This window comes from Mustela lutreola, chromosome 4 (genome assembly GCF_030435805.1).
Source record: "Mustela lutreola isolate mMusLut2 chromosome 4, mMusLut2.pri, whole genome shotgun sequence".
Classification (NCBI taxonomy): Eukaryota; Metazoa; Chordata; class Mammalia; order Carnivora; family Mustelidae; genus Mustela; species Mustela lutreola.
Genome location: NC_081293.1, coordinates 70,537,485 through 70,557,355, shown reverse-complemented (window position 1 = coordinate 70,557,355; position 19,871 = coordinate 70,537,485). Strand labels below are relative to the sequence as shown.

The window sequence follows — 19,871 nt, the reverse complement described above, 5'->3', positions numbered from 1 at the left end:
CATAAGAAAACACATCTTCCATGTTAATTTAAAATAATATTGGAACAGACCCTTGAACAAGAAAACATTTTTTTTAAAATTCTATTTTACTGAGGACAGTGACTTTTTCCCCTTTAACTAATAGTAATAAACTCAGTCCCTCTTGTTCTTCATTCTTTAATTGTTCCAAATACTGGAAAATATCTTCACGTGTTTTATAAATGGAAATAACACTCAAACTTATTCAATGTAAATTTTGACCAATGAGGAAAAGAACAAATGATTCTTCACCTCACTTATTATTTCACATCCCACCTTCAGAATTATCACAATATGACATCTTCATCTACACAACCTTTGCTAAATTCTAGCATTTGTTTGTGTGTTTGGCTTTTAGCTTGTGCTTCCCATGTGAACCTGAAGCTCGTTGGATCATTTGCAGCTGCTGGCCAGGGTATGGTAGATGGTGCAGACGTTCACTCTACGTGTATTATATCTCACTGTCCCCTCAACCAAAGAGCTCCAGAGAACACATTTTCAAGTAACTGGCCTAAAGACAAGAGAAGATATCACTTAATATTTGGGATATTGCTGCAAAGAGACGGAGTGTTACAAACAATGTGCTGGGACAATTAAAAGCCAAACTGTTTCTGGCAACAGGGAAATAGGCTTACTTTACTTACAGTACCTATTAGACTCTGCCTGGACAGATAATGACCAATTATGGCAGTCCTTGCCTCTCTATTCACATTTGAAAACAACGTAAGTATAAGAAAAACTTTTATGTGCCATGGCTAATATTTGGATAATATTTCCTAAGATAATTAAACACACACAAGTTATATATCATCTACATATATAAAACACATATGCATATTTGTGATCAAAACACTGTTATTGCAAATAAGAAGAAAGAAGCCATTATTTGTATTTAAATTCAGTATCTCAGTGACAGTATGTATTTCTCAAAGTTTTCATTGATAGATTAGTCCAATCGGACATTTACTGAACACTCACTATGAGAAGCAGGTGCTTGGCACATTGAGGTGTAACGATAAATAGGAAATTACAGAACGCACAGTCATGTAGGAGGGAAACAGACAAACAACTCTAGGACACGAGAAGTTCAGCACTTCAACAGGTGTACACGGGACCTGGAGAAGCTTAACCTGGAAGCCCATCACATTGGGTTTACTGAGATGAACCTTGAGTAACAAATTAATGTACGGAACAAAGTGGAGGGGGGAGTTCTCAGAGAAGCTCAGGTGCAGACTCAAAGCTCTGCATTATTAGGTAGGTTGCACTAGGCAAGTTACAAGAGATGAGACTGGAACATGGTCTGATATAAAATGACTGAGTGACATGCTAAATGCTTTGGTATATGATGGGATGTGAACGATCAGATCAGAATTATATTTCAAAAACAAAGATGATGTTCTGGGGTCTAGAGCTGAGAGTATGTATTTTTTTAAGATTTTATTTATTCATTTAGAGATAGAATAAGCATGTGAGTCAGGGGAGAATCAGAAGGAGAGAGAGAGAGAGAGAGAGAAAGAGAGAGAATCTCAAGCAGACTCCATACTGAGCACAAAGCCCCATTTGGGGCTTGATCCCAGGACCCGGAGATCATGACTTAAGTCAAAACCAAGAATCAGCAGCTTAACTGACTGAGCCACTCAGGTGCCTGGGGACTATGTCTTTAAATGCAAATTTTGGCAGTGGAACTGGGCATCACACATATGTGAATAACATCTCACAGACAGTGCAGAAGGGATCGAGTTTGGAGTAGGGGTCAGTGAAGTCAAGGTCCGAATCCACATTGACCTCTAGGATAACAGGAGGTGGACAAGAGACGAATGAACACATTAGAAAGAATAATGAGGCATCTGCAGAAAACACATGCAAAAACATCTAAAAAAGTGAGAAATGCAAGGTTGGAGGTCAGGAAAGATTCCAAGTGAGAAAACACTTCCACAACACACAGATCATTCCTATTTGAAGAAAACGAGAACCCCTTGGTATTGATGGTTTGATGGATCTTAGTGAAAATTATAGTGTAAAGAAATTTTAAAAGAACAGAAGTCTGGAAAATCATCAAAATTTAAGAATAATCAAAAAATTGATTAAACAAATATGTAAGTAAAAATTCAAGCAGAGATATTTAACTATGGGAAAAAAAAAAAAACTAAAACAAAAAACAAGCCATGAAAGATGTAGAAGGAGAAACTCAGGGCCATGGAGGGGAGGAGAAGAACCAGTAGTTTCATAAAAGAGGACAGGAAGACGGTCCGGGATTGTTCAATGAGCATGAGTTAAGAGGAAATGATCAAAGTTGTACATCACTGCAAATCAGTGCCACTTCCATAATAACTGGGAAAGCTTCCCTGGAAGGGGAGAGACCATACATACAATAGGGGAGCTGTCTTTGACAGTTATATGAAAACCACAGTTCTTTGAGGCAATTATATACAGGTGCATGTGGGGAGACAGTCCTGGGATCCAACTCAACAGGGGTGAAAAGAGCCCATTGGAGCATGGATCCCAGCGCCTAGATGACCTTTCTGGCAAGCACTAAGTAAAGGGAGGTATATCTAGGTAACAGATATTGACAGATAATATGTCAATATTATCATATTAATACTACAGTGTTTCTCTCCAGAGACAAATCACTCAGCAAAATACCAACCAACCAAACAAACAAGATTGTTCAATCATGAAAGAAAAAAAAAATGTGAGCATTTTTTTTTTTGGGTCTTTGAGCTTCAATAGAAAATGGAGAAAATAGAACTATGGGTTCTGAACTCTCCAGAATCTATCAGCATTTTCCATAACATCAGGAAACTTCAACCAGAGAGGCATAATAATAAGTTCACAGTCAGAAAGTGAGAATAAATTTACGCAATATTGGAAAAGAATCTCATCCTACTTACGTCCTCAATTAGCACAGAGTTAAACATATATCAGGGACCAGGACGTACTTATCAAATTAATGAATTAATAATAATTAGCACAGAACTACAAATTGCTTTAGTTCCCCAGAGATATCAGATCTATGTATTTACATATTCAATATAAAGCTTGTGAAGACATGAATTTTTGCTGAAGACCATTTTCTGTTGTAGAAAAACATACAGAACATTTACTAAGTTTCTCTATAAACACACAATTATTTGTATTTCAATAAATAGTCAATTTTTATTTTTATTATATTCTGGTTCATGAGTTAAACAATGTAGCAGATTTCCTTTTAAAGTTTTTCTGAGCTGATAAATTCTGCATGCATTGTGGTAGAACTAAGAATGGTTTTTCAAGTCAAGAATACCACTGAGGTAATTGGTGGAAAATTTCACATCAACACAGAAGGTGAGCAGGTGTCAAAGCTTTCAAAATTTGAAGAATTAGTTCAGAAAAGGATCAGCAAGTATGTAATTATAGTCATCATGTCTTGTTTAGCTGACAGAAATGGTTAGTTCTTTCGCTCTGAATAGCAAGATTTTATTTATTGAAATTTCTAGAAATTTTAGCAAAAATATGTAAAGGAATCTTTTAAGAAAGGATTTTTTTTTAAATGTAAAGGACAGACATAAACACAGCAATTTGAATATGAAACTCAAAAACTGGTTGTAGTTCTGAACCCTCGTGAATCAGGGGGCTCCAAAGCGACATATGCAGAAAAGAGCCAGGAAACTTGATGCCCACACCATGGGAGATTTCATTTTCCAACAATTGCCACAGTAAGAATTCCATCCCCAGATGTTCTTACAATGTGACTTCTACATTCTTCCCATCAGGAGATGGTACCTACTGTTAGTTTTTGAATCTGGCTGAGGTTTAACTACAACAAAAGGGACACTGTAGACTACAAGGCTAATTCCTGCAAATTCTGCCTCATTCCCTTGGGAAGCTCGTTCTTGAACTCAGTGCCTCAGTGTGAGAAGCCCCAACAGCCCAAGGGAGACCCGTGGGGAGGGAGAATGAAGCTCCAGCTATCATAGTCCTGGATAGGCTCCCGCCAACAGTCAGAATGCTAAGTGAACAATTCTAATACTGGTACCCAGGCCACAGGTAATGATCCTCAGCTGATGCTCTGTAAGGCTGAGATGAGATGGTCGCTCAAGCCTGCCCAAACTGCAAATTTCATGAGCAAATTTTAAAAACTATCATTGCGGGGCGCCTGGGTGGTTCAGTCAGTTAAGAGGCTGCCTTTGGCTCAGGTCACGATCCCAGGGTCCTAGAATCAAGTCCTGCATCGGGTTCCCTGCTCATCAGAGAGCCTACTTCTCCCTCTCCCTCTGCCTGCTTCTCTGCCTACTTGTGATCTCTCTATATATAACTCTCTGTCAAGTAAATAAATAAAAATCTTTAAAAAAAAAAAAAACTGTCATTCGAAGCCACTGAGTTTCGGTGATTGTCTTATGCAGTGGTTAATAATAAGAACAGGTGCCAAGTTTTGCAAGTAAATATATTTAGTTTTTTCTATGTGACAATAAAAATACACCCCTTATAAAATAAATATTGGCCATCATTATTTAAATACATAAAATTAAAATTCTCCACCTCACAGAATGTTAAAGAAAGGGTCAACCTGGTAAAAGGGATGATGGAGCATACAGTCTGATCATTCTGGATTTTATAGCATAGCATTTAATTCAAGAGACATGATTTTAAAAGAAGAGTTTTTTACTTTTTAGTTGGAGCACTGGGAGTGGTGCATAAACAATGAATTTTGGAACATTGAAAAAAAGTAAAATTAAATAAATTTTTAAAAAGTCTGCAAAACAAAAAAAGTTACATAAACTCTATATCTCAGAGATGTCGTCCCACAAGTGACCTTAAGAGTGACCCATCAGAATTGCAGTTAATATCCCTGTAGAGTTTAGGCCAGTTCATGACACACGGAACCAAGGATATAACCATTAATCACTAGTATCATTTATTTTTATTCCCCCAAATATGGAGCATGGACTCATCTCTATGGTACACTGCATGGGAATGAGAGAGATGCTCAGTCGGCCATCTGGAAGAGAAGAACGGATGCTCGGGGGTATTTTATAAAGTTAATACCCTCTGCTTGTCAGGCAGTGACCTGTGCCTCTTCCCTCAGGCTATCAAGTACTGTTTGAGTTATCACACTGAACCACCGACTCCAGTCACTGTGTCATCATGTCCCTCTTCTTAGGGACCTCACGGGTATGACAGCTACATAAATTAAGTCAAAATGAATACTTAAAATAAGTTTTGCTCATAATTTCAATTATGTTTTCCAAAGAAAAAAATTAATGTTCACTATCATTAATAGTCTTCTTACAGGTATATTCCACAAAATCCTATGCTGACATATAACTTTAGGTAATCCACAATTATTTGTCTACACCCATTAGCTTTTTTTGTCTTCAAAATCACTCCATGGAGCTGAAAATTCGATTATATTTTTCTTCATTAAATGTACATCATAACATTTATTATTTTTTTTCCCCTCCAGCTTTTTTTCTTCACATAAGCCAACTAGATCAGTTGTTATTTATGCTGGAAGACAGACCAGTGAATCTTGGCCATTTAAGATTTATGAAATCTCAAAAGTAAGGCTCAAGCATGCAACACTGGATAAGAAGAATCCTTAGCAGTACATATGATGCTATGTCAGTTACAATTAGGAGAAGGATTTTATTTTTTTATACTTGAAACTTCTCATATACAGAGAAGATACCCCAAACCACAGTTCTTACCTGTTTGAGGGGAAAAAAAAATCAAAAACCTTCCAACAAATTCTGATACCATAAGCCACATTAATCATCCAGAAAATTGAAGGCTTTCTAGGGGCACCACAAATACATTCACCCCCTATGAATTCGGCTTCTCTAAAAAGAGAATAATAATAATAATTATTATTATTACTTTACTTTTAAGGGAGAAATTGATATTTTAGTATATTTGCCTCATAATTTTTATTCTTAGGTATAAATATTTATTACCCAACCAGGTCTGAGGTGTGAATTCCAGGCTGACAGCAACTTAGAGCTCTATTAGAATTTTAAAAAAGAGGCCAAAACAAAAACAAGGCAGAGTCAAAATCAAGTGTACAAGATACATATTCATGCCTTACTTTTCTGCTTCTTTAAAGTACATCTTTAAGGGATAGATAGCTGCATTTGGGATCCATTAGCTTCTACCTCTAAACAGCCAAATGCAACCTCCACTAAAATCATAGGATGCTAAGAGGTTGACCAAGTACCCTGTTGGCCCATATGTCTTCTGACTTAGGACTGTGTGTTTATTTGGTGAATTTAAGGCAACTGAACTCGTTTATGATGTATAGGTGGAGAAACAAAATCATCAGTGTCCAATGAATGGTTGCTTCACGACACACTTTGGACTTTGTAAAGAATGCAGTAATGCATGGTGACCAAACTTTGCCTTCTTTGAAAATGGTTCTAGACATAAATACCTTTCAATACTAATATAGCAACGTTCATTCTTCTCATCTAATATGTCTTCGAGCTCCGAGAACAGAATGTCACTGAGGTTAAAGAGGCATAAGTGAAGGGAAAAGAATGCGAGCACATTTACCGGAGTTCTCAATTCAGGGATCACGGCTTGGTAAGTGAGCGGGCGGCAATCACGTGTGTTTGGCACCAGAACACAAGGAAGAAACATGGGACCCAAGTCATCTCCATCCAGAATGTCCACTGTGAGGGTGGTGGTGGTGGTTCGCCGCTCATTCAGATTTTGTGCACGGTCCTGCGAGGGGAAAAAAAGAAAGGAAACATAAAACACAATGAGATGGACCCAACATTCCCTTCAGTTTGAGTAGACTGTAGACAGGTTTCTTTCCGATTACAGGCCTTGACCTCTCTTAGGGGATTTACTTTAGAAAACTTGTAACTGTCCATACTTTCTCTGCCTTTTCCAATGGCAATATATCTGCAACTCAAACATCTGCCAGTTTTATAGTCCAGCACTCCTTCACAAAGACCTGGGAGCTGTCTTTTTGAAACAAAATCACAAAAGAAGATAGAGCCCACTTCCCCTCTCTGTGGGAGGACAGGAGCCTAAGGTCCATAGGAGGCTCGCTCCAAGTTGTGGACTATCTCCCATCCTTGAAGTAAAACACAATTCCACATTTCCTTTGAGAAGGCCAATTAGCAAATACAGTTGGCTCTTGATTCGTCTACCCGCCCCCATCTCTGTCTTTGATTTTTTATGATGTTTCAAGCAAGGCAAACAGATTTTAGGGGCATCTGGGTGGCTCAGTTGGTTAGGTGTCTGCCTTTGGCTCAGGTCATGGTCCCAAGGTCCTGGGATGGAGTCCCATCAGACTTCCTGCTCAGTGGGGAGCCTGCTTCTCCCTCTGCCTCTGCAGCTCCCCAGCTCATGCTTTCTCTTTCTCCCTCTCTCTCGCTCACTTTCTCTCAAATACATACATAAATATATAGTTTTTCTTTTTAAAGAGAGAAACTTTAGATAAATTTGGGTTATATCCAAAAACAAACAAATAACAACAAACAAACAAAAACCCCCAAATCCTCAAAAAAGTAAAATGAAAGGAGAAAAAAGGGAAGAGAAGAAAACCTGCCAGGTCTGCTGAACTTTTGACAGAGAAATGCTTAATGGCTCACACAAGCCTTTCTGTTACCACGTATTTTGAGACCAGCGCTGCTGGTCTTCAGAGAGTGCACTGTTGTCACTGAAATAACCTAGTTTTCTGAGCTTCTGGATGATAATTGTTTTATTTTGCTTCTTCATTCTTTGGGACTATAAAGCTATAGTTTCTAGGAAGAGTGTCCTTGTAGAATTATGGCAATTACCTGTTCGACTTCCTCTCTTTTCCATGAGACATTGTATTGCCAAGACAATAGGGATTTGGGTTTTTTTTTCCCCTTGTTTGGTTTTCTCCAGTTTTACTGAGATATAATTGGCATATAGCATGGCATGAGTTTACGCTGTACAATGTAATTATAATGACATTCACCTACGTGAAAGGATTTTACAATAAGTTTAGATAACATTCATCATCTCTTACAGACACAGGGAAAAAAAAGTAAAAAAAAAATATTGTGATGAGAACTCCCAACTGGGGTCTCAACAATGCTCTATTCATTCTTTCAGACTTGAGTTCAGACTGCATTCTGTGTCCCTCTTATAGAAACTGTAAGGCATTCCTTACTTTGCTTGGCCAGGTGTACTTTTTGCTTTGAGGATATATTGTTACTAACTATGATCCCCACCTCTGAGACATCCTTAGTTTCTGAGGTCCATTCTCCATGTCAGGATCCCATCCGGGACTCCGCCTGTATGTAGCCATCACATCTTCTCAGGTTCTGAAATTTCTCCAACTTCCCTTGTTTTTGATTATCTTGACTATGTGGGGTACTAGTCAGGTGTGTTTTTAGAGTGTTCTTCAGTGGGGAATTTGATGTTTTTCTCAAGATCAGATGGGGGTGATGCATTTTGGGGACGAAGACTATAGAAGTCCAGAGTCATGTCATCACATTATAGCAAGAGTATATATTATTAACATGACTCAACTTTGATCACCTGGTTGAGGTTGTGTTCATCAGATTTTCCCATTGCCAATTTACTCTCTCTTTTTTTACCTTTTCATTTCTCAGGGGAAAAAAACCACTATGTGCAGCCCATGTTCAAGAGTGGAAGTGATTTCATTATATTACATTTCATTTATACTGCTTATATTTATCTAAGAGAGTTCGCCAGGAGGATACATGGAAGAAACACAGTACCTTAGTTATCTCTGTCCAGAACATCACTGTGATAATGGTGGTGGTGGTTTGTCATTCATTATGATGTAATCTAGAGTGTCTACTTTCTTAGCATTTAGTTATTTTGAAAACTTATTCTACTTTTTCCGTCTCCTTAAAATTGTATGCTGTACAACTCTAAAAAGTAGTTATATTTATATACATGCTCATAGCAGCACTATTCACCGTGGTCAAAGGCTGGCAGCAGTCAAAATATCCATCAATGAATGAATGGGTAGAATTTTATCTCATATTGTCACCAGCCAGACTCCAAGACCTGACCTTGAGTGCCTACCTGCTTGTACTTGCCAACCTTTGTGCCACATTTTCCCTTGAGCTCTTCCTTCCAGCTTATCACCTAACTTGGACAAATGGAAACCAGAAACCACCCTTCCCTCAAGCACCTGCCCTGACAAGACCTCCAGCTGGCCCAGACCACCTTGACCAGTTTGAGCTTAATCCCTGATTCATGTCTGTGCAGATGGACCACAGCATGACTTTCAGAATGACTGATGACCACATCTACCTCATTAAATATTAAAATCTCCATCCAAGGAAGAACAAGAGCCTCATTTCCACAATATACAATGTATCTATAGGCTGGCTTCCTTTCAGAGGCATGTGTGACCTCATGCTTACCTCTACATATGATGACAAGTCTCCCCTATCATCCCCTATTCACCAAACCCTAAATGAAAGGAATGTATCCACCTTTGCTTGGGGAGTCATTGTTTTGGAAGTCATTCGCCTGTGATCTCCTTATTTGCTGCAAATAAAGTTTTCTTTGTGCGAACACTCAGGTGGTACAGTTTCTGACTCACCAAGGAGCCAAATCACAAGGCTTCAGTTACAATTTTGAGAAAAGATACTGCTTACAAAGTGTTGATCTATAAAATATTAATTTTTACTTGGAAACAAAATAGTAGAGAAACTATTGTCAGGGAAGAAAAACAATTTTATCTCCACCCTTCTAGCTTCTAGCTTCTTGGCTGAGACCTCATGTAATAGAAAACAGATTAGCAGGAAGAAAACCAAAGCAGTTTAATGATATGTGCACCTACTGTATATACACAGACACCAGGAAAACTGAGTAACTCCCCCAAATGGCCAAAGCTATCACCTTAAATACCAACTCCTGTTAAAGACTAAAGAAGATGTCAGGGGTGCTAGAGAGTCAGGCTTCCAGGCAAAGTTCAGTAAATGCAGGAGTCACTGTCTTGCAGATGCACGTCCAGACCTTCCCCACTGATGGGATCTTGTCCAGATTCAGTCATTCTCATCTTCCTGGTGGGGGAGGCATGTGGAAACATCCTGTGTAAGGGCAAAGTGCTCTTCTAACAGGGAACTGTTTCTACATGGCTTGCAGAGCTCCTCTATTGTCTGCCATTTTGAAAACATAATCAGCCTGAAACAAGCCTTCTGCCAGGGAGGCATATTTTGGGGTGACCCATCCTGTTCCCTCTTCACTTCTCTAAACAGACAGGTAGCACTGAAAAATGCCAGCAGTCTCACTACATGTGTGGAGCTTCCCCACGATTTTTTGTTAACATGTGTTATAAAACATGAGGAGAAATATGGAAGTAGGTCTCCTTCCCATTGAGCATGTGTAAGCCGATGGAAGTCTTTAGTACTTCCCCCAGTTTAGAACCAAATTGGATCTAAAAAACTCATCTAAAACATAGCCCCTGGCAATTCAGATAAAAAACAAAATGAAAAGAACCTTTTGCTCTTTCTAATAAAATGTTACTGCTCAAGACTGTTCTAGATAAAAGAAATAACATTCTAAATTGGGAGTAGTATAAATAAAACAAAATTATTTGCATGAATGTTTTATGTGATCTCCTGATGTCTCTATTTCTACTCATTGCTACATGAGAACCCAAAAAATTTAAAGACTATCCCTCCAAGAAAAAAAAATATTCCTTCCTCCATTTCTCCATTTTCACATCTCATTTCTCTTATTTCCTTTATGAAATGAAGATTTTTTCATTTTTAAATGTTTAAAAATAAAATAATATTTCATTGATTTAGAAGCTATGGCTATAATTGGCAAGCAAGAATATATCTCTTTTAAAAGTTACTTAAGTTTTTTTAACTTGTATTTTCTCAATGTGCATTATACTTTCACATGCCATTTACACATTTTCTAACATTAAACATTAATTTACGTGGAACTTTTAATCAGATGCCTTAAAAACAAGTCACTATTTAATGATTGTGAGTTCAGCTCTGCAAGAAATTGCAGATGATACAAAGAAAAATCCAGCGTCAAAATAGGGATGCAGGAATTTAAAAGCATACATATATCTTGAACATAGAATCAAGAAAGCCATAAGAAATAGTCAGGAAAGTATGAGATGTGAACTAGCTGGAACATTCTGTCAATATTTCACAGGAAAGCCACACTGCCTTGGTCCTAGAATCTTCAGCATCTTTATTCGAAGCCTTCAATCCTCTGGCCCCAGATGATGGCAACACAATGTAAAGCTCTTCGGAGTCATACTGTAAAGTATCCTGGGATAGCAGAGACACCTGCTGTCTTTGAATGAATTATTTACTAAATAAGTAAAAAGTTTCACTCATACATTGCAAGGAAGAACTAATTTCTTTTTAAACATAGAGAACCTCAAAGATATTTACTTTTAGAAATAGCTCAGAGATAACTAATTCATTGTCACAATCCATACTTTTTACCAAGCATTTTTTTCTATAAAATTGCAAATATTTAAACTATAACAATGTTAAGACAATAAAACACCTCTGTCAGATGATAAGTGAGGCTTCAATCCCTTTATCCCAATCAAAAGGCTTTCTTGCTGTAAGCTAGTTTAATTGCTCACTACTTTTTGATCAAATGGGTTGAATGCTAATTTCTTTATTCAGTCAGTACCTGGTTTCTATTTGAGAAGCATATTAAGTTAAATATTGGTTTTTAGGAGCGGGGCCAGGAATGATGTGAACTCTACCAAATGCTATGAAATTACATGAATTTTGGTTTTAAAGTGAGTAGGGAACAGGCATGCTGATCTACAGATTTCTTGTTGAACCACAGGAACCTTAGAATAGAGACTTCCAACATTTATGTACTCTGTACTCAAGTGGTTTGTAGCTTTAAAAAAAAATGGCTAGAAGCACCTACTAGACTGACTCAGATACATATATTATAGGCTCTCTCATTACCTTATCAGGTATTTGTAGTAGAGAAAGGAAAAAAAAATGCAGCATAATTAGAGTTGCCCTGAGTTTTCTGACCCTGACTCAGTTACTGAAGACCAGGGAGGTGTTTGCCTTGTTTCTGTCCACAAATGGTAGATGGAGTATCACTAACTGAAAATTTAAAACTTATCCTAGAGTAACTTGATTTTGTGTTAGATTCCTTTATGAAAATGAGAAAAAAAAAAAAGAAGCAACAAGATTGAGTAGGTCTAAACCATTTTATAAGTGAGTTGTTGTTTTTTTTTTTTTTGGAAGTGCTTTTTGTTTGCTTGAGACGTTTATCTAATTTTCTTTAATTTTTATGCATACTAGTAGATAGAACAGCATACTAGTAGATAGAACACATGTTCATATGCTTACATGTGTTTAGGACTGGAACGTCCTAGCATCATTTTCCTATTTCATTCCTCTTTCCCAGAATACACCGAAGAAATTGGCAGAGCTAAAAACAATGGGTGTACAGTTAAGCACTTACTCTACAATAAGTAGGAAGTGGAGGTGAGGGAAGGTCAGAGTGAGGGTTAGTTTTGAAAAGTTGTTTACACAATGTGATATCAAAAGTTGTTTACAGGGGCGCCTGGGTGACTCAGTGGGTTAAAGCCTCTGCCTTCGGCTCAGGTCATGATCCCAGGATCCTGGGATCCAGCCCCGCATTAGGATCTCTCCTCAGCAGGGAGCCTGCTTCCTCCTCTCTCCCTGCCTGCTTCTTTGCCTACTTGTGATCTCTGTCTGTCAAATAAATAAGTAAAATCTTTTTTTAAAAGTTGTTTACACAAGTTGATATCAAAAGTGTACAAAGTGATTTTTTTTTTACATCAAAGCCCTTATAATTATAATCTTTACATACTGTTCTGGATATTCATAGTGTTAAGAGAAAAGACAGAGATAAGAAAAAAATAGTATTTTTAAGAATTACAATATCTTATTATGAAAGACAGTGTTCCTATTCTAGATATTTGATTTGAGAAAATATTAACTTTCCCCTGTTATTGATAAAGTTAACTTAGAACTTACTCTGGCCATGATTCTAAAATAAATGTAAACTTTTTCTTTCTGACAATGAATCAAGAGTTCTTGTGAAGAATCTTTGGTATTTCCCTCAGGATAATGTTAATACAAAAGAGACCTAGTTTTGAATAATATCTGTGTATAAAGAGATGAGTTTGATTCCTTCATGATTTGGGAGTCTGTGGTATAGGCTATATTGGAAATTTCAACAGAAAGAAAACCCACTGATCTTGGTACATCTCTGAACTTTCTTTTTTAGATTTCTTTTCCTTCCATTTTCTAGAATTAATCATTCCTCATTACATATTCATATTTAAAATGAACTGTGGGTAATAACACTGCAAATATTCTCAATAAAAGAAGTGACAAGTTTTCTTATTTATGCTACCCAAAACTCCCCCAGCTTATTTAAGAGAAACAACATGTCCACATGGATAAAAAGAAACTTCCTAATTACATGAAATTTGAATAGTTTCCTTTGCACATCAATCAAATCTTTGTACCATAAGAAAACCAGATCCAAATTGAGTAATTTCAGTAATTTATCATCAAACCTCTACCCTCTTAGATACCATCTACTTTAAAATCAAAATTGATTGCTCATAATTCAACTTTCTTTATGACTCCAAGAGAATAATGTAGGTTTTAAATGCACATGATCTACACTACACATCGATTTACACACTACTGACAAAATAACAACAAAAAACCCCCAAAGAACATAAAAATGTAATTAAAAACATGTAATGATCTATGGATTTTATGATTCTATGTAAATATAGAAGTATAAATTATACAGATATAGGGGTTCAGGACAACCTCCCCACTAAACGTGCAACTTTGCCATATTTTGAGCTGAAGGCACCTGAGACTACAGGCTCAAGATAAATTTTGTCCTTCTCTTAACCACACAGAAGAATTTAAATTGGGGTCTTTCCCAGAATAAAGGTTATTAATGGAGATCGATTTTATCCGAGTGACCCATCTGTATGGTAGGGCAAACATCTCATTATCAGACATATGCTTTACTTATGACCGTGTGAAGTACACCCCTTTCCTCTGAAGTCCCAGACCTCCACACCCTTCTCTCTAGTTCAGGATGACACAGAGTCCTCATCCAGCCTGTCTTTGGAATCCCCATGTCTACGTGGATTCCCCATAGGGTACACCTATTACATTTTATTTTCTCCCGTGAATCTGTCTCGTGTCAATTTGGTCCTTTGTCCAGCTCAAAGGACCTCTGAGAGGACAGGGATTCTTGCTCCCTGACATAGATGTTGGTATATATGAAGCTGTCCAAGTTTAGCAACCATCTCTCTGAGAGAAGAAGCTCTGATGTGTAGCACTTGTCACTTTTCATCTTTAGGCTCTAATACCAAGGACACAAAGGTAAGGTCCCTGAACTCAGAGCTGGGAGGAAGACCCACAACCGGTGCTCAAGCAAGGATGATTCAGCTTTTCAGGACCAACAATCCCCAGTTTTAAGTAAATTATGTATCTAAGATGTAGAGACAACGAGGGGTTCTTTCCCATTTATGAGGGAGTGATGTGCTGTAATACTTTGGAAAATAATATGGCATTATTTAGTAAGATTAAAAGCCCTACCTATACATGTATACATATGTATATTTTCTCATAAAAATTCCATTATTAAATTACCAATTTTTAAATATTTATTTATTTGAGAGAGAGAGAGAGAGAGAGAGAGAGTGTGTGTGTGTGTGCAGGGCGAGGGGCAGAAGGAGAGAAAGAGAATCTCAAGCAGACTCCCTGCTAAGCACAGCCTCTGACACAGGGCTCATTCTCACAACCCTGAGATCATGACCTGAGCTAAAATCAAGAGTTAGATGCTTAACACACTGAGCCACCCAGGTGCCCCTCATTTATCCATTTTCAAACACTAAAGTGCCGTACATAAGTAGCACATGCCCAAAGTCACAAAGCTAGTCAATGGCAGCACTGGAATTTAAATCCAGGCAATGTGGTTCTAAAATTCATGCTTTTGCCACAATATTGTTTGTACTCACTACCTCTCACAAGAGTCATGAGAGTGGGTATCTTCCCAAGCCAAAATGCAAAACAAACAAACAAAAAAGAGGTAGTATATTTGGATAAATTATAATGCATCCTAATTTTGGTATGTCCTAAAACCATTAAAAGGATATAGCTCTGAAAATTTTTAAAAACACCAAAATGCTTCTAATCTCTTATATTTAACATCCATATTCTATACTCTATGATTTATGTTTCTGGTAAAAATTGTTACAGATAAATTAACCTTTTCTTTAATTTCTTACCAATTCCATTCTTTCCTTTTGATGAGTCATGCATAACCTTCTATCTCATAATTTTATCCCTGAAATGCTAAAAAATTAACACTCCCTCTTGCACTTATGGGCAGTCTAGAAAATTTCATGCAAATTGTTCCAGATGTCTTTATAAATATTTTAAATTAAATAGCAACTCAGATGTTTAGCTTGTGTTTCTTAAAAAAAAAAAAAAAAAAAAAAAAAAACAACTCATTTTAAATAGCACAATAAAAACAAATTTTCAAATACATTCTAGAGCAATCTTACTCTTTCTTACATTTTATTAGAGATTCTGAGTCAGGCAAGGGAAACTATATTTTTTCTTCTCATTTTCACTCACATGGAAATAATATTTAAAAAGAAATATTTCAGGGTTTTGAGGAACTCATACCTACTGATTCTACTGAGAGGCCAGTTGATTTTACTTTTTCTTATATCTGCCGTTTCAGCTTTAGTCTCTACCCTTGGATGCCAAGACAATGAATCAAAAAACAACCAACTGGAGAATTTTGAATATAAATCCAGAAATTTGGCTTCAAAAATTCTATATATCTGTATCTACTACCTACCTACTATATATAACAGATGAATTATACATAATATATGTTATATAAAATAAATATATTTTATATGTGTAAATGTATTTATGTTTTATGAATATATAAAGCAATATTAATATAAATATATAGATATAAATCATGTATTTAAATATGAATATACACATACAAAGTCCACCCCGCCCTTACTGGCAAAATATCTTTAGGGCAAAAATGGCCATCCACTGAGTGATGCCTTGTTGCATACAAACTTGTTCAGAAGAGCTGATGGGGGATGCTTTCCTTTTGCCCCTCTCTGCTGTCTTTCTGTTCTGCTATGTGAGTAGGATGACAATGCCTAGGCATCCTTAAAGACACAGGCTGGCTGCAGAGTCTAATAACCTTTTCAGAACGTGATCCTGTCACTTATTATGGACTTTTGTCAATATCAGAAGCCATGTGTAGCCAGCCAGTATCAGTTGTTGGCTGAAAAACCAGCCTCGTTCTGTTCTTCTTGTTAACAAACTCTTATTCCCCTTCTCCTGCTCCTCCCTGTCCAGCTCCAGGAGACGCCCAGGACTTGGTATAATCCAGAAGTGATTACCTCACTTCCCTTTGCTACATACAGTCTCCTTCAATCTCTCTATTCTGCCTCCTGGGATCCCAGGCTAGAAGGGGAGAGGACTTGGGACAAGTTTCCTCATGGACAAGGAAGAAGAAGAGTCCTAGTTTTGCCCCCTTTCCCCCTGCTTACCCTCAGACTTGAAATGCAGTTATGATGCTTATGGATGTGGTATTCACTAGGATCTGACAAATATTGCATTGGAAAAATAACCAGACTTCAGAAAGGGTACAACGTAAGGGGAGAAGTAAGCAGAGTCCTTTGTGATATACGTCAGCTGTCAAACCAGCACTTGATCTACATGAATCTAGGGATTTTGTTAAAACCATAATAAAAGTCCATGTTAGGTAAGCAACTATTTTTCTGATGTTCCATTCCTGCGGTGCATACATTCCTGGTTATGGTCCTAGAAGCTGACACCAATAGTGAAATGAAATGGAAGCCATGGGGGAAATGATTGCTGATCAGTTTTTCTCTTCCTTTGGTGCACTCTGGAATCCCCTGGGGGAGTTAATAAACATGCAGGCATTCCACTTCTACCCTTTAAAAATTTTACTCAGAGGGTCTGAGGTTGGGTCCAGAGAATCTGCCTGTTTAATATCCTCCCAAGGTGATTCTGCTGCTGATGCTCCATGCATCACACTTTGAGAAAATATTTCCCTGTGAGCTGAAGGCAAAGTATTGAAGAGTGGGTGTGAGTGATTCAGAGGGAAGGAAACAGTGAGTAGAAACCATTCTCCTGCCCCCTTCCATCCCATTCCTTATCTCGAAGAATATAACATACACATTATGCTGTGGGCAGCCTACCCTGTGAGGCCATAATTTACACCAAGCACTCTGAAAGCAATTGTACATTCTGGGGTTAGTTCTTTGCTTCATAAGTTCCCCAGAGGGAAGCTAGGGAGACTGAATACTCACATTAGCTTGGATGATGACAAAATACCGGGTCTTATCTTCATAGTTGAGTCTCTTCCTTAACACCACGTTTCCAGACAACATGAGGGGAATTTCGAAGGTGTCATTGGATGTCTGCAAATTGGGAAAGATCAAGAATCAACTCCTTTGAATATAAGATGAATTAGAGAAAGCAATGTTGCAACTTAGTCTGTTGAAATTTACAGAGAGCGTGTTTATCATCTGAGAATATTGCCTATAAGATTCATTCTCACCATTTTTTAAAGGTGAATTTATTTTTCTGAGGGAGAGAGAAAGAATGGCGGAGGGGCAGAGACAGAGACCCTCCAGCCAACTTCCCTGGAGCACAGAAGCAACTACAGCTCTATCCCAGGACGCAGAGATCATAACCTGAACTGAAACCAAGAGTCCGCTGCTTAACTACTGACTGACTCACTCATCCAGGTGCCCTGATACTCTCGTCGTTTTTAAAAACTCTGCATGTTGATCAATGGGGTTTTCACCAGTTATTTTGATAATAACCACAAAACTTGTTTCTCAGGACAGTTTTTTTGTATCTTTTTAGGGTTACCCTTGAATAGCCCTGGGGTACTTCTAAATCAAAGTTCAGGTATCTGGAAAATTTCCCTGTTACCACCATGTATTTTATCATGAAAGGTTCAAACATCACAATTTGTGATTTCTATGTAATACCCTTTTTCAACATTGGTGTCGGGGGAGGGGGAGAGGAGGGCAAGGGGAGGAGATGGACGATTTTGTACTTGGTACTCACAGCTCATTATCCAGGGCAGGTCATTCTTCCACCACCAGCCCTCCCCCCCAAAAAAGTGCACTTCTGGCATAGCTCCAAAGAGAGAAAGATCCAGAATGTTTTAGAAACCAGCATGAAGTGTGTAAACCTGGTGATTCACAGACCTGTACCCCTGGGGATAAAAATATGTTTATAAAAAATAAAAATTATATAGAAACCAGCATAAATGATTTTGTTTTAAATGTAGTCAATCAGCTCAGCTGCTATTCATCCCTAAACTCGTTCCTTATTTTAGAAAAAAATCAATGAAAATGATGGCAAAAGTAAAGAGAAGGAAAAAAAAAAACAAGAAAAAAAGAAGAAGAAAAAGAAAAGAAAGCTCAATTTTAACTATTTGGATTTTGCTCATGGGTTAAATAAAAGTGTGCTTTGTTTTAGTGATGAGTCTGCAACATTGGTAATTAAAATTTTATGATTTTGGTTAGTACAAATGCCTGATTTTTCTCTATTCCACATGTAATATAAATGTTCTTCCACATCATAAAGGAAATACAAGTAGGGTAACAAAGATGCTAATATATAGTTTAAGTGATCATGTTCAATTTACCCTGTATTAAGACTAGAATAGAAACTTCATCCCCTTTCTTTAGTGTAAGTTTGTTAAAAAACACTATTCAAAGTATCTGTTTATATGACATTCAAAAATGATGACAATAATGTTGAAGGGAAGAGTGGGTGTAACAGAATCCTGAGGGAGCCCTGTACATCCCCACATCATCCCCCCCACAGGCATCTCCTGGCTTCATGTAAAACCTCCCCTTGAGTGTGGCAGGGGCTGTGATTTGCTTCTAACCAACAGGATACAACATAGGTGATGAACTGTCTTGTGTCTGCACTGTGTCATGGACAACTCCATCTTGCAAACAGACTGGGTCTGGGCACCCTCCTTGCAGAACTCAGGGGATATACAGCCAAGGAACTCAGTGCAGCCTGTCAGAGCTGGGAGCAGCTTCTGGCCAACAGTCAGCGAGAAGCCAACACCTTCTGTCTTAAAATCATAAAGAAATGAATGCTGACAGCAGTCTGAGTTTAACTGGAAGGAAATTCTTCCTTAGTTGAGTTCTCTGTAGGAGAACTAATCTGCTCAATACCCAGATTGCCACCTTGTGAGAGCCAAGCTGAGTCTAGGCTCTGAAGTCACCGAAACTGTGAAAATCAGTGTGTTTTGTTTTAAGATGCTAAATTTGTGATGGATTATTACGTGGTAATAATGGGTAACTAATGGGGCTACTGGGTGGCTCAGTGGGTAAAGTCTCTGCCTTCGGCTCAGGTCATGATCTCAAGGTCCTAAGATTGAGCCCCACATTGGGTTCCCTGCTCAGTGGGGAGCCTGCTTCCCCTCCTTTCTCTCTGCCTGCCTCCCTGCCTGCTTGTGATCTCTCTTTCTCTGTCAAATAAATAAATAAAACTTAAAAAAAAAATTAAAAATAGATAACTAACCCATCATGTTAACCCCAAAACTTGTCTTGAGGATCAGTGATGGCATATAGTAAAGGCAATGACATCTGCTACATTTGCCAAGTCTTCAACATAATAATTTCAAGTGATACTATATTTTTAGTTCTCTGATATTTTGGAACACACAGACATGAGGAAATACTCATATATGTTCTTATTAGAAAGTTATCCTCTTTTTTAAAATACAGAGATAAATAGACAACATTTCAACAGTTTCTCCAATTCTCCTTTCCTTAAGGAGCAAACAGCCTGATACAGATT

General features: G+C 37.7%; 1 protein-coding gene across 1 annotated transcript in view; it reads right to left on the bottom strand.

Annotated features, from left to right (window-relative positions):
* Positions 1-19,871, bottom strand: part of PCDH15 (protocadherin related 15) — a 723,362-nt gene that overhangs the window by 482,091 nt on the left and 221,400 nt on the right. Inside the window, exons 7-8 of the mRNA XM_059172504.1 lie at positions 17,345-17,455; positions 6,547-6,717 (exon numbers count right to left, since the gene is read on the bottom strand). Of these exons, the coding sequence (XP_059028487.1) occupies positions 6,547-6,717; positions 17,345-17,455 (282 nt within the window). The remainder of the gene's footprint in view (positions 1-6,546; positions 6,718-17,344; positions 17,456-19,871) is intronic.